The 15,884-nt window shown below is 33.9% G+C and overlaps 1 protein-coding gene across 6 annotated transcripts in view; it reads right to left on the reverse strand.

The window, feature by feature from the left end:
* Window positions 1–15,884, reverse strand: part of RGS22 (regulator of G protein signaling 22) — a 141,614-nt gene that overhangs the window by 19,236 nt on the left and 106,494 nt on the right. For 5 of the 6 annotated variants that reach the window (XM_036232896.1, XM_016129783.2, XM_016129778.2 and 2 more), the window contains 5 exons: window positions 15,711–15,869; window positions 13,620–13,688; window positions 10,937–11,098; window positions 7,065–7,244; window positions 3,476–3,634 (listed from right to left, as the gene is read on the reverse strand). In XM_036232896.1, coding sequence (XP_036088789.1) covers window positions 3,476–3,634; window positions 7,065–7,244; window positions 10,937–11,098; window positions 13,620–13,688; window positions 15,711–15,869 — 729 coding nt within the window. The remainder of the gene's footprint in view (window positions 1–3,475; window positions 3,635–7,064; window positions 7,245–10,936; window positions 11,099–13,619; window positions 13,689–15,710; window positions 15,870–15,884) is intronic. The other variant, XM_016129781.2, reaches the window with a different exon arrangement.

Below are 15,884 nucleotides of genomic sequence, written 5' to 3' on the forward strand. Positions count from 1 at the left end.
AAGATAGGGTCTGTAAGAGGTCATTAAGGTTAAATGAGGTCATAAGGGTGGAGCCCTAATCCATAGGAATTGTGGCCTAATAAGAGGAAAAGAGAAAGAAATCTCTTTCTCTACCTTATGAGAATACAGGGAGAAAGCAGTCATTTATAAACAAAACAGAGAATTCTCATCAACAATTGAATCAGTTGGCCACTTGATATGGGACTTCTAGTCTCCAGAACTGTGAGGAAATGAATTTCTGTTGTTTAAATCATGTAGTCTGTGATATTTTGTTTTGGTAGCCCAAGCGAACTAATACAATATACAATTTATGTGAGTTAAAATACATACAAAATAGTTCTCTGTATTGTTTATAAAGTCATATACCTGTGTAAAACACTATCTTTAAAAAGAGATGGAAGAATATATCCTAACCTTAATGATTGCTCTTATGGATGGGGGAGATAAAAGAATTCAGGACTAGGGTTAAGAGAGTTTACTCTTTCTACAATATTTTATTTCTTAAGGGAAAAAAAGTAAATGAAGCAAAATATTGACAGTGTTTATTTTGAACTGTGCAAATATGAGTGTTCAAAATACTACTTTTGTTTCTTTCAATATCTTTGGGGACATAAATGGGACACTGTAATAAAGATAACTGAAATTAACCTCACAGGGGGATCTGATCATAAATTCCTAAGTGGGCATGTAGGTCATGGTGGGTAGTCATATAACTTCTTTCGCAAAGGTTTATCTTTGTGCATCTAGGTTAATTCACCTTTGAAATGCCTCTTTTTCAGATCTCTCAGAAGTATAGCCACCCTCAAGAGATCACATAATCTTGTTATCTACCCTGTAAACCAGTCTCCACCTTGCTTTCTCCCATCTTCAAGTAATCTTCCTTATATTCACTCCTTAATTCCAAGTGCATAAAAGAAACTACAAACTGTCATTCTCCAGAGCATTTTTCTCAGTCTGTTGAGATCTTGCTTCCAGGAGTATTTGACTCAAATAAAATTTAATAAACTCTTATAAAATTTTTCTAGAGGTTTGGACATTCTTATGTCAACATCTTTTAAATTTCTTTTTAAAAATAGAATAGGCATAAGCTTACAAACAAGATAAAATACATTATTTAGGAGCAGTTGCCCTTTTCAATTCAAAGAAAATAGAAAAATAAGAGATGAATGAATAAATGAATGAATGAATGAGTAGACAGACTGACAGACAAATAGCCACAGCAATCTTGAGAAAGAACAACAAAGTTGGAGGTATCACAATACCTGATATCAATCTGTACTACAAGGCTACAGTAATTAAAACAGTATGATACTGGCATAAAAACAGATATATTGATCAATGGAACAGAAGAGGGCCCATAAATAAATCCACATTTATATGCTCACTTAATCTATGACAAAGGACGTAAGAATATAGAATGGGGTTAAAACGGTCTCTTCAATAAATGGTGCTGGAAAAATTGGATAGAAACATGCAAGAAAAGAAAGAAAGAGAGAGAGAGAGAGAGAGAAAGAAAGAAAGAAAGAAAGAAAGAAAGAAAGAAAGAAAGAAAGAAAGAAAGAAAGAAAGAAAGAAAGAAAGAAAGAGAGAGAAAGAGAGAGAAAGAAAGAGAAAGAGAGAAAGAAAGAGAGAGAGAAAGAGAGAAAGAAAGAGAGAGAGAAAGAGAGAGAGAGAAAGAAAGAAAGAAACTGGACCACCTTCTTACACCATATACAAGAATAAATTCAAAATGCATTAAAGAATTAAATGTAAGACCCGAAACCATAAAAATTTTAGAAGAAAACATAAGCAGTAAACTTTCTGATATCTCAGATGTATCTCCATGGGCAAGGGAAACAAAAGAAAAAATAAACAAATGGGACTACATCAAACTAAAAGGTTTTTGTACAACAAAGGAAACCATTGACAAAACAAAAAGACAACAGATTGAATGGGAGAAGATATTTGCTTATGATGCATCTGATAAGAGGTTAATATCCAAAATATATAAAGAACTCATATAAATCAACGACAAAAAACAAATGATCCAATTAAAAAATGGGCAGAAGACCTAAAAAGATATTTCTGCTAGGAAGAAATACAGATGGCCAATAGACATATGAAAAGATACTCAAGGTCACTAATCATCAGAAAAATGCAAATTAAAACCACAATGAGCTATCACTTCACACCTGTCAGATTGGCTATCATCAGTAAATCAAATAACAACGTGCTGGCAAGGATGTGGAGAAAAAGGAACTCTCATATACTGTTGGTAGGATTGCAAATTGGTACAGCCACTACGGAAAACAGTCTGAGTATTCATCCAAAGAAAACCAAAACAATAATTCTTAAAGATCCATGTACCCCTAGGTTCATGGCAGTAAAATTTAAAATAGCCAAGATATGGAAGCAACCTAAATGCCCATCAACAGATGATTGGATAAAGAAGTTATGGTTCATGTATACAATGAAATATTGTTCAGCCATTAAAAAAATGAAATCCTACTATTTGCAATGATATGGATGGACTTAGAGGCTACTATGCTGAGTGACATTAGTCAGAAAGAAAGATAAATGCCGTATGATTTCACTTATATGCAGAAACTAAGAAACAAAAAGAACGAACTAATCAAAACCAGACTCACAAATATTGAGGACAATCTGGTGACAGACAGAGGGGAGGGAAGTTGGGGACTGTGAGAATGCGGAGAAGGGTTAAAGAAGCACAAATTAGTAGTTGATAGATGGTCACGAGGATGGGGAGCCAGGCACAGGGAATGCAGTTAGCATTAATGTAATGGCTAGCTGGAGAGCCAGAGAAGAGAAAGAACAATTCGGGGAATTGTTTTATAAACTATGTATATATGTTTAACCAATGTACTGTATACTTGAAACTAATAATAAAATAAAATTTAAAAAATAGGTAGGCTGAACAACTTATATGATCCATATTTATAAATTTCACAGTCAATGTATTATTCTGTAATTGTAATACTGAAAGTGCTGCCTCTGGTACAGAATATTTTTTTCATTTTTTAACTAATTAATTAATTCCTGATTTATTCAGTAAGCAATGATTAACAATTGAGCACGTGCTGCACACTGGTGTTAAGTGTTTGTGAGATATAGATGAATAAGCAGATGCTGTCCTCGAGGATCTCAATCCAGTGAGGATGACGAATACAAAACTTAATCACAAGACAATATAAAATGTTCCCCAAAAGAGGGAGGAATATGACTATAGTGGGTCTGAGTTGCTTCAATTGCCTAGGAGGGTGTCAAGAAAGCCTTCACATAGAAAGAGATGACATTTGAGATGAATTTCAAGGAATTCAGAACCAAGTCTGAAACTTCCGACTGAAGGCTTAAAAGCCACTAAAATCTGAATTCTATAACTCTTTTGTATTTTTCTGCAGCCCAAATTCCTCTATAAAGTCACACATATCAAATACCTTTTTAAAAGTCTGATTAAATCCAAAATGAGTCATCTCACCTTTACAAATTTTTCGTCTTCCATGACTGCAATTTTTTTTTTCTGCTTATTATATTCTTGTCGTCTCTCTAAAACACTCATAATTTTTTCATCGGTTAAGTTCTTCCTAAATTCACAAAACTGAGGCCAAAATTTAAACAGAACCCCAAAAATCGTCATCTGTATAAAAAACAAAGTATGTCTCAGATTATAATTTTATACAACTGTACCAATTTAAATTCTAATTCACCATAATAATGGATTAACTATTATATCTTTAATACACAGCATATTTCCTCCAACTTATTGTCTCCAGACATCTTGGTATAGTTTAGCTCAACACATGCTTATCATCAATGTTTTTTACTACCAATGAGTAGTCTTTCTTTAAAGAAAAAAAAAGACATATACTTACATACACTTAAAAGTCACTTTATGTTTCCCTAACCAATTGATTGTATTAATAAAGAATCCATTAGGTCTTTTTAAATAAGAAATTTATATTTTCTTTTAAAACATACACTAGTTAATCTGCTGCACACTGCTGTTTGATGCAAGTATTCCAAATATTCAGTTCATCAAGGGGAACTTCTCTCCACCCTCCCCCCACCCCCTTTTCTTTCTCTTAGAGAAAGGAAATACCATTTTGCCTCTGGAAAAGCTCTTAAACAAAACTGCAGATCTAAGAATAAATCTTGAGTAACTTTTAAATGATACAATCTCTCTTTTATGTGAGAGCAAGAAAAGTAACATTTAAAAAGCAGAGTGGTATCCTGGACAAATGCTTTCTATGAGGACACACTACAGTAAATGATTAATTGTGATATTTATAGAGATAAGAATTGTTGCTCAAATTCCCATGCCAAGTTTCTCCATTAGTTCCAGAGACATACATTACTTCCAAGAAGGTAGGACTTGCCACATCAGATCAAGTCCAACATCTTGTTGCTAGGAATGGCCTTTCCCTAATGCCCTGGAGAGAAATGAACCATCCCATTAGGCTCTAAGCCAACTCTTTAGAGGAAAAGAGGTATTTTAAAAAAGTAAATGCTGCAGTGATCAACAGAGTCCTGAATTAGCATACTTCATCACACTTCTTTTCTGTACATGGATTTTATTAGTAATTCTAATAACATGTACTCCTTTTAAAGACAACTTGGTCATTGAATTCTGGAGCCTCTTGGGATTGTGAACACAAAAGCTAAATATACTTTATTTGATAAATGCAGGCTTAAATTTTTTTTTTTTATTTACCTACCATGCATTTAATCAGGTAATTCCCTGCTCCAATGTTCAGGAGTCATTGTAGTTTTTATATAAATTTCTTAAACTTAAATACTTTTCCTCCTTTATTTACCAACTATTGACCTTACTTCTCAGTTGTCTTTCCAAAACCAGAGTTATTCCCAGCTCTCACATACATTTATTTTCATCTAGAAGGCGTTCCAGTAGAAGTCACCCAAGTAAGAAAAAATTTTAAAGGCAAACATAAAATTGCTCTATTTCTAAAAAATGTAATTAAGATTTTAGGTTAATAAAACATGTTATTCATGAAAATTACCCTGTGCCTCCAGAACCTTAAAAGATAACCAAACTGTGGGTTTGAAAATGTTTTAATAAATATAGAGCTTTGCCCACTGCCAGCAGGTGGACAATGGCTTTAGTACAAGTAAAAAGGTCCAGTGATAAGAACTTTGGCTAAGTGATGACAACTTTCAAGCTACTAGGAGTACGGGTGGGGGATAGGCACAGTCTACAGTTGTAACAATACTAAAGGGGGCCACAGTTCTCAATTTACTATTTAGTTCTTTCGCTCAGCTTTGCTCCCATTTCCAATCTGATCTGACTCCTTTCTGTTGTGATAGATCTCTTCGCACATCACTCATTCATGTGTTCAAAATGTTACTGAGTGTCTCTTCTCTGCTAGGCATTCAGGCCACAAAGGAAAATAAGAAAGAGTCCTTGCCTTCAAACATCTCTAAATGGGAAAGTCAGGCATGAGAATAGTCATTTTCAATTTTGTGTAATAAAGATTATTATAAAAACAGAAGGAATAGAAGATATTGTAAAAAGCTCAGGAGGAAGTACATCTTTATGGAAGTACAAATATTTCAGTAAGACTGGGAGACAGAGATGTGTAGGAAGGACTATGATCTTCATTCTGAGGACAATGGAGAGTAATTGAAACGGAAAGCAGAGAAGTGACATGATCAGATGTACACTTTAAAAAAGATGGCTCTGTCTGCAGTGAGTTAAATAGTTTCAAGAGCGTCTAGACACAGGGAATTTTGGTAATTAATGTGAGATGTTGCATATGGGGGCCGAGGTAGTGGCATGGAGTTAGAGAAAAGTAGGTAAATTTTAAGGACTGAAGATATGGAGGTAAGGGAATGAAGGAGAGAGAAGACTTGAGGCTGGTGACCAGATCTCTAGCTTGTGTACCTGAGTAGGAGTGATGCCATTCTCTGAGCTTCTTTCATAAACACAAGAGAAATAATAGATTTAGTGGAGTAAGGCCCCTAAAAATATATTCTCTTATTTTCTGATATTCCGGAGTCCATATTTAAGATATGTCTAGGACTCCATTTTAAGAAATCAGGTAGAAGGCATAAACTAGAAGATTCCAATAAAGGTCACTGCTGCAATCCCTGGGCAGCATGGCAGAAGCAACCAGAGTAAGCAGCTCCAGACAGTCATCATCAGATTTGAGGACTTTGATCTAGATGGATAAGCCCGGGCCGAGCTATAAGGAGACCTGGGCTAGGCCAAGATCTCTAAGGTCTTTTCATTAACAGATGCTACAGTTCTGGCACCATGTTTTCTCTATTTCTCTCTAGCACATCCTCAATCATTCCTTTACATTTTTGTCTATTTTAATGCATAATTTGGATTGTGAGTCTACTTTCAGTTCCTTAAGGGACTTAGAACACAGCTGGCTCACAAATGAATGTGAAGGAATAATGGCCTTTTTCCATGCTCAAGGGCAATCATACCCTAACTCTCTGTTTCATATCACTTAAATCATGACATGGCCTTCTCTATTACATCTATTATAATTTATTTTTCTTAATCATTTTTCAGGAACAACATACTAAAAGGCTTTTCAAAATGCAAATAAATTATGTTCACCAAATCACTGTTTTCTATTATTTATCTTAAAAAGAAGTAATTTGAGCAGGTTAACAGGCATGATTTTCCTTTCATGAGTTTGTGTACTTTATGTTGGTCGGGTACTTAAATCTCCTCTCACTTATTTTATGAGCTATGTGAATATTCCAATCTTTAAAAATACAAAAATCTTGGGGCACATATATTTCACACATTTTTGTGGAAGCAGATATTTTAAAAGGAAATATGAATGGTGGGAAAGGAAGGGGGAATGAGCTGGAGTTCTATAAATTAGAAACAACAAAAAATGATAACCATGGAAAGTCAAAGTACACTATTTAATAATCATATTTGCTGTATATTATCAACAACAAAATGTCCATTACCAGTTTCTTATGTTCTGTGGCATATGCCAAATACCAATAATGCAAAAGCTTTACAAGAATATCTAGACTGTCAATCTATTTTCAAATATGCTTAGCCATATGCCATGATCTCTTACCTGTGCCTCTCTAAATACATATGGTCCTAACTCCTTCCTGTGTTCAATAATCTTCTGGGCTTGCTCTAATGGAATGTCAATTTGTAAAGCTGGTGGAATACTGGAATTAATAAAGCAGTTGATGATAGTCATGACCTTCTTGTGGATGATGGACTCATCACAATGAGAATGGCACAAATCCTGAAGAAGTAGGAAAGACAGAACAATATATGATTAATGTATCATTAGAAAACTCTATAGAATAGTGTCAATATAGCCTTCAGGTAATATATACAATTTAATTTCAGGTAAAGGGGGCACTGGGACATGCCAAGGCTATCAAAAAATCATAGCTTCTATTTCTCTTAGGTTCGAGGAACCCAAGACTTTGATGAATATATGTAAATACAGGTTTCTTTTAATCCAGATTGCTTCTTTTTCCAGGTAAAGAAAGAGATCTTTGACTCATTTAACAATTTTATATTGAGCGCCTGCTATATGCCAGACACTGAGGTATGTATGCCCCAAGACACGGTATCTGCCTTTTAAAAGCTCATTCTCAACTGGAGGAGAAACATGAAAACATGTTACTCCAATTTGAGATAGTTAATAAGTGCTATGATAAAAGTATACATAGGGTTCTAGGACAGCACTGAGAATGAGCACCTAACTAAACTTACAGATGGATGTAAAAGCTTTCTCAATCATAATTGTTTTAACACCAAGGAAATTTAGGCTCAAAAAGGCTAGCTACATAAGCAGAATGCTGGTGGTGATGGTGTGTCAGTATGCATCTCTAAGTACCTATGTTTTTTTCAATTAACCTATTGCATTATCCTCTTTATTGCTAAAGAATGTAAAAATAATGATTGCACATTTAAAAGACCCAATTTTATATCACAGATGTGGGGCTATCATTTTTTAAAGTAAAGAGGTAGCTTTGCTTAAATTTTGGCATTTCTCTGTCAAAGATACTGTTCTCTAAATCACTAGAGAGCACGTAAATTTGAAAGCATAATTCTAGGGCAGAAATGAGCCATCATTTATTAGGTACTCACTATATGATGGGCATTATAATAACATGTCTTATGGATACTGTTAAAGAAAGGAAAATTTTAATGCTTGCCATATAAAACTTTATGTACAGTTTGGCATAAGTTATATGTGAAAAAGCTTGATATGTTACATTGAGACAACAGTTAGCATTTTTTCTACTTAATTTAGCATCTCCACAAAAAAATGCATAATGTTTGGTGTGTTATCAAACAATGCATTTTTTGGCATTACTAGTGATAGTATCATATGTAATTATTTGATGACTCTAGTTTATAAACATGGAATGTAAGTAAGGCTTGTGAAATAAAAATTTGTGGAGTTATACAGTGTTAATTTTGAAAGTTAAGGAACAGATTCTAGACAGAATCAGAATTGATTTTTTTTCTAATTGTTCTACCCTATTATACCATTAGACTTGTCATTAAAGTCTCAGTTTAAGCACACTTTCCTCTAGTAAGCTTTCTGTGACTTCCTCAGTCCAGGAGAGATGTCCATTGCCTTTTGTGCTTCCTCCACCATTGCACTAATCACAGTGTTACAATTGCCTTGTCTATCAATTGTCTGTCCCTCCTATGACACTGTAAGCTCTAAGAGGGAAGACTGTTTTGATCACAGTATATCCTTGGGATTTAGCCTGGCTCTTGGTAGGTGCTCAACAAGTATTCATTGAACATAATCTTTCCAGTCTTTTCCCTGTGCGTGTGCGTGCACACATGTACATACACACACACACACACACACATTTTAGATTAAATCATACTGTTTCCTAGTAGCTGGGTTTTAAAAAATCAAAGACTATCTTTCCCATCATTGATTATTTTCCTACAGTATATTTTTTAATGGCTGCAGAGTATTCTATTATGCAGATGTATCATAATTAAGTAACCAGTGTTCTGTTGTTGAATATCTGGGTTCTTTCCAACTTTTCACAAATGAGGAAAATGTTTGAGTAAGATCACTGTAGGCATCTCTTTGCATATTACCTCAGTCGTTACTGGGCGGGACCATCACTTAGTGGTTAAGGGCACGAGCTTTATCAACAGAGAGCCCTGGTTCAAATTCGAGCTCTCCTGCATAATTAGCTGTATGATGTCAAGACTTTATTAACTTTTCTGTGCCTTCATTTGTAATGTAATGAGAATAACAGCTCTGAGCTCATAAAATTCTTATGAAGAATAAATAAATATATGAAAAGCAATAAGATAATCCCTGGCAGATAGGAAACATTAAATAAGAGCAAGCCACACAAAAATGAGCTTAGTAAGACATTGCCTAGTGGAATGCTTTTCACCTGGCAAAGCTCTTCAAGACCCAGTTTAAGCATCATCCCTTTTGCTGACACTTCCCTGATCTACCGCCCTCCCTGCATCATTCCCTCTTCTATGGGAATACCTAGTTAGAACACGGAACGTAATTAATGCTATTTATTTTCATAGATGTCTCCCTCCCTGAGGGAAGGCAATGTGTTATATTCACCTTTTCATTCCTACAATCTAGCATAATGGCTGACACATTAGATACTTAATAAATGTTTGTTGAATGAACAAATTCACTCCTTTTAACAGCTACTTAGTATTATATGTCCTCCATTCTATGATGCAGAAAGGATATTTAAATGAAGACCGAGAGCAGCCTTCAAGAAGGAATAGTCACAAAACTAAGGAATGACTGTATATGAGTCTATGGTTTTTAATACTTAGTTTTCAAAATTTATCTCATTATCTCTTATCTTATCAAGGGTTGGGCTTACTCATATTCATATTAGCATAAACATACTTCTGCCCAATCATAATAATTGCCTGTCCTGGAAAACAGATTCTATCTCCTTTCTAATTCTCAAAACATTATTTTAATATTACTTCCCTTGTGACAGATTTTGAAAAAAAACTCTCAAAATATTTTTTTTCTGAGAAAATTTCTAAGTTGAAAATAGTACAAAAACTTGATAACAGAAAAGGGCAAAACACAGTTTCTTGATATGTTGGAGAAAATTTGGAAGTAGATTTTATTGAGCAACTACTAACATATAAGATATATATGTTGCAGGGTATTAGTACTGCATAATACATACTTAAAATATAGGCCAATTGAAAGCATTATCCTCCTAAATTCCAGTTTTATTTTTTATTCCCTACTTTCCTAATGGGATAAAATAGGCTGCTTACAAGGAAATGGGCCTGCTACCTACCCCTGGGAGTGTTTAAGCAGAGGCTGGATGCTTAATCTTAGGCATTTCTAGACAATATTCCTGAATTCAAGTCCAGATCATAAAACCTAGAAAGTCCTTTATTCCTCTTCAATGCAAAGATTCTATGTGAGTCCATTAAACACATAAGCCTGAAAATAAACTGCTTTTGAACGGCTTCTTAACTTTTTTATTTTTTAAGAATTTGGCCATTCTTTCTAATAGAAAAGCCTCTCTCATCTTTTTTGGTTTATTTATCTATAATCCACTATCTTTGATTACTCTTGCTGTGAATATAGTTGGGAATTCTTGTAAAGAGGTCTTAGCTAAATTACTGAATATGGATCTCTTCACAGAACAATGTATACAGTACATTTACAGATAAGGAAGATTTGCATTAGATCATACTATATGAGACTACCTTGAAAAATCTGTACTATCATTTTAGGGCTCACTCTTACTCTTCATTGTATAATAATAACATATCTAACATAGAAAAAGAAACACCTCGATATTTACATATTGGTATGAAGATGGCAAAATTGGGATAGCTTATACAAATCTTGTTCATAAAGTTAAAGTTAATAATCCAATATGTTAATACATTTCCTCCTCAAAAAGAAGTGGTCTTCTCTGGCTCCTAATACAATACCTTATATTTTTGTACTTCTTGCCAAAAGAGCACCCCATTTTCTAACAAATCTCCTTTTAGAGCCACAAATCGTTGAAACTGTCTTGCAGTAACTGGATTCAATAATGCTTTACGAAAAGCAATGATTTCGCAAGATGAAGATATCCACTTACTCTCCACAGGCTGTCCAAAACAGAGAGTACAGAAAATTAGCTGTGTTTTAAAAAGTAAATAAAGTCATTTATTAGACTAAAAATCACCAACTTCTATCTTCTTTACTTTGGGCTGTTGAAGTTTTGGGCATGGATACAACAGAATTTGGCAACTTTCCTCCTCTGTTCCTCTCCCCTTGTTTCCTTTATATTTTTATGGCATCATTTTTTTAAGAGGTAGAGAGAAAAAGGAATGATTGGGTAATTTAGAACATATGACTACATTGTTTAAGAATGCTGACAATCATTACAGTTTGCAACTATGGTGAAGAACTAAATTTTAGTGCATAGTTTGAGTTCTGTGCTTAAATAAAACAAAGTATTAATGTTATGATTACACTGTTATGTTATTATTTATTTTATCATTACATATGTTACATATGTTATATATTAACATGTAATTCTTCTGCCTTTTATAAAGTAAAAGCAGTTGAACATTCAAGATATTGATTCAAAATTTTTAGAAAAAAATTACCAATTAATTTAAGTAGAAAATTTACTATGGATCTTCACTATAATTCTGTCCTGGAAAGATAGTGTTTTTCAGCGACATATATTTATATTATTTTAATAATAAATTGTTACTAGCAATGAATAACAAGAAGAAATAATTAATACATTATTTTCCATAATAAACTTCCTCTAAATGAAGATTCACTTTATATAACAAAAGCAGCCTGAAGGGCCCATGGAGTTTTAGTAATGCTTAAAGGTATTACTTATTTTACATTTTCACCATTTTGAAATAAAGGCATCTATTTTTTTTTACTTTAACCATTCTGGATAACATATTCATTCCCCTTTACCCTCCCAGATTAAAAAACATAAGAAATAAATTTTATTGAATTTACTAAATAGATTTTTTTTTTTTACTGGATAAACTTTACCAAAGTTCCCCAAATCTTAGTTTAGCCTACAACCATTAATATTTGCAAAGGCACTGTTTAATATGAATTTAGGAATTACAGTATCAATCAATCAAAACACATGATAAATATCCATTGCTGATAATGCATAAAATAATTTTCTTGAAACAAATCATGTGTGACCATTAATATGAGTGTTTAAGAAAGTTATGTAAAAAGTGCTATGGGAACACAAAGAAGTAACTAATTCTGCCTGGAGGAGTAAAAGTTCTACAGAGAAGGGCTTTGAGGAGTCCATCTGAGTTGGAAACTGAAAACTGAAGGCAACTCCAGGCAGTCTAGATGAATGGTGGTACCTTTAACCCAGATAAAGTGAGTAGATGTCTATCACCATTTTAGTGAGGCTCATGTTGTGTTCTCTGGACAAAAAGTTAAGACCCTCACCATATGGTCCATATTAAAGTTATAGCCCTATAAATAGCTACAACTATGTATGAGACTGGGATGTTTATTTAAAACTCACTCAACAAATAATGTTTTAAGACCTGCTTCTTAAGATACTAAAACTTAGTAATTTAGCTAAAACCTGTAATTTAACTAAACAGAAAATAATATATAATGCACAATATTATGAAATATAAGCTCATTCTACTTAGTGTTTCAATAAAAATATGGAAAAAGACAAACATGAGAACTGTTAATTTCCTTTCAAGAACAAAATACAGAAAAAGAGGATCTTAGCAGATACGTACACCCTTCTAACAGTCAAACAAAAATTTATCTTTGTTCATTTGTAATGAGTGACCTGAGTCTAGTTTGACATTATATTAAGACCTGTAGAAGGATGAATACACATATATTTGTAGGCTCAAAAAGATGACCGTGTTTATCATGCTTGTTAAGGAGCATAATGTAATGGCTAGGTGGAGAGCCAGAGATGAGAAAGAGCAATCAGGAGGGTTGTTTCATAAACTATATAAATGTCTAACTAATGTATTGTATACTTGAAACTAATAATAAAATAAAATAATTTTAAAAAGAAGCAAAATGGGCAATTTCTAATAAGGTATCATATTATAGTGGTTTAAATAATCACCAAAATAATAGTTACCTGAATTCTTTTAAAGCTCAAATGTAATTATAAATAAAAAGGGATAATGTAAGATAATTTAAACTGCTTGATTCTGCTGCATGCTCCTCATTGTGTAATCTACTCTCGATAAAAAATACACTACCATGTGCTGGAATGAACAGCCTGTCTCAATAAATCCACCATAAGCAAACTAAATAAAAATATATATTTAAAGCCCGATCAGGCACTTCTAGGTTAAGGAGGTCAAGGAGCACTTTAGGAAGGCAGCCAAGGCTGAATCACGCTCTCTGCTGTGCCCCTTCGGCCAATTACGAATAGCGTCAGTAGCCAGTTGGTAGCTTTGGAAGCAGGGTCTTCGACGGGAGTCTTTGAACAAGAAGAGGTCAAGAGCATTTGAGATCTCGCTCTCTGGCATATGTCATCAGTTTGGCTCTTATAATTAAACTCATAATTTTTTTAAAAAAAGGGGAAGAAAGATAATACTTTAATGGAGTAGGACTCACAGGAGGAAGAATATAACAAATATCACTTGCCTTCCAGACCCCGATTTTCCTTTCATGCTTCTGTAGTAAGAGTTCTTCAGCTATGTCTTTCATTTGGACCTAAGAGCAAAACCAATTATTTTATTAGTTATTTAGAACGTCTCAAGTTTTGAAACAATTTACTAATTAAATGGCTTTAAAAATGAGGTGAAAGTCAGCGTGGGAAAGAGACAGCACAGTTCAGAAGAAAGAGGATCAGACTTAGAAATGGAAGTACTGCTCAGTCAGATCCCTGGGCAGTTCACTCAAGTTCTCAGTTCCAAATAGCTTCCTCTTCTGCAAAATGGAGATAATAACAGCCAACTGTTCTGCCCCAAATGTAAATAATAGTTTCAGTTTGGGTCACATGGAAACTGAAGCTGGAGAGATAATTGGAGCTTCCCAGATTTTTGTGCTTTCTAGACACAACTAATTTGAGAAGAATATAAAAGTTACTCAACACAGGCAGGAAATATAGTAGACATTTCTTGAGGTTATTGCCAATATTTTCTCTTTCTTGGGAACCTGCCAATCTGTGCTAGGTGACTCTACCCCTCTTCCACAGCAGATAAGTCCAGAAGCTAACTAGAGAGACAAGGACTAGAATCACTGCTGCTGAGTCTGTTTGACGGCCACAGCTGGAGCAAAGATCTGCACATTTTTCTTGCTGGGTTCCCACAGCTGTCCTGGCCCCCTGACCTTTTTAAGGTTTGAGTGTCAACTCTTTCCCTAAGTGTGTGAGATGCTCCAGCTCCATTTTATAATAAATTATTTCCCTTCTCTTTTGTCTTTGGGGTAAGGCTACCAGAATCAGTTTATGTCACTGGTCACCCAAAGAATGCTAAATTAGGAAGTGGCTGTAAGTTATAATAAAACCCTTGGGTAAAAATAGAGGAAATAGGGTAAATAATATTAGTAAGCTAAATATCTTTAGATTCGGTTATGGATAAGGAATTGGAGTTAGCCTGCAGAAAGGAATAAACAAATTTGAGTTATCCCAAAGTTTATTTCTAGGAACTTTTTGCCTAAGATAAGCCAGCTCTTTTTTATACTATAAAGTCTATGTTCCCAGCTGTACTGTGTTTTCTATAACTTGAGGTGCTCAGAAGACTAAGGATATTTCCAGATAAGTAAGCCTCAAATTGTTTGATAAAATGAATATAAAGGGCAGGGTTTTTAGAGTCTTCCTGATCACTGCTACTGGCATGTGTTTGGCATACTAAAGCCCAAAATTACTTGCTCTCTGCTCCTTGTGTTATTTTTGTAAAGATCAGGTTAGCCTGTTTTTAGGTGTAATAATATTTTGAATTATCAAAGTAATACCTGCTCTTTAAAAAGTAAAAACAAAACAAAGCAAAAAAGAAAAAAAAAAACATGTACCCCACTTTATAAAGCAAAAGCAAAAAAGTCCTTCTCACTCGCAAACCCATTCCCAGAAGGCAAATCCTTTTAGATCTTTTCTCATAAAGATAAGTAGATAGATAAATAGATAAACAGACAGAAATACACAGACAGCTAAAGAGACATATGTATATAAATGGGATTATCTTCTATATATTTTTCTGCATCCTGTTTGTTTCACTCAATATCTTTTACATCAGTACATGTGGAAATTTCAATTTATATTTTAATCTCATGTCTATAATCTCAGGGTACATGGAAATCTACATAGTTTTCCATAGTACAAAATTATCACAATTCATTTAATTATTCTTCCTTATATATCCTTGCCCATTTATTGTGAGAACTTAATAATATAAATAATAGAAAATATATTAATAGATAATATTTGAGTGTTTGCTGTGTGTCAGGCACCTAAGAAATTAAATATACATCATTTCATTTCATCTTCACCATAATCTTATGAAGTTATTACTCTTATTAACTCCATTATTTTTTCGAATGAGAAAACTACGGTTATGAAACTTAAAAGTGTGCAATTAACATATGGCGGTATTAAGATTAAAACTTGAGAAGTCTGATTCCACACTCTTAACCACGATGTCATAGAAGTACAATGGCTAGGTCAACACGTGCACACATGTGATGTTTTGAGAGGTACTGTCAATTGTTGTCTAAAGATTGTAGCACTAACACAGATACCTTTATCTTTTGACGTCCTAAAAACTGTTTACTTGCAAGAAACAATGGCAACCAAATATTTTCTAGCCTATTTAGGACATGCTTCTGAATTTCAATTAGAATAGGTGCATCAAGCTGCTCATGGAGAATCTTCCCCCAGCCACCGCTTAAATTCATTATCTAAGAAAATAAAAA

This window comes from Rousettus aegyptiacus, unplaced genomic scaffold (genome assembly GCF_014176215.1).
Source record: "Rousettus aegyptiacus isolate mRouAeg1 unplaced genomic scaffold, mRouAeg1.p scaffold_m13_p_15, whole genome shotgun sequence".
Taxonomy (NCBI): Eukaryota; Metazoa; Chordata; class Mammalia; order Chiroptera; family Pteropodidae; genus Rousettus; species Rousettus aegyptiacus.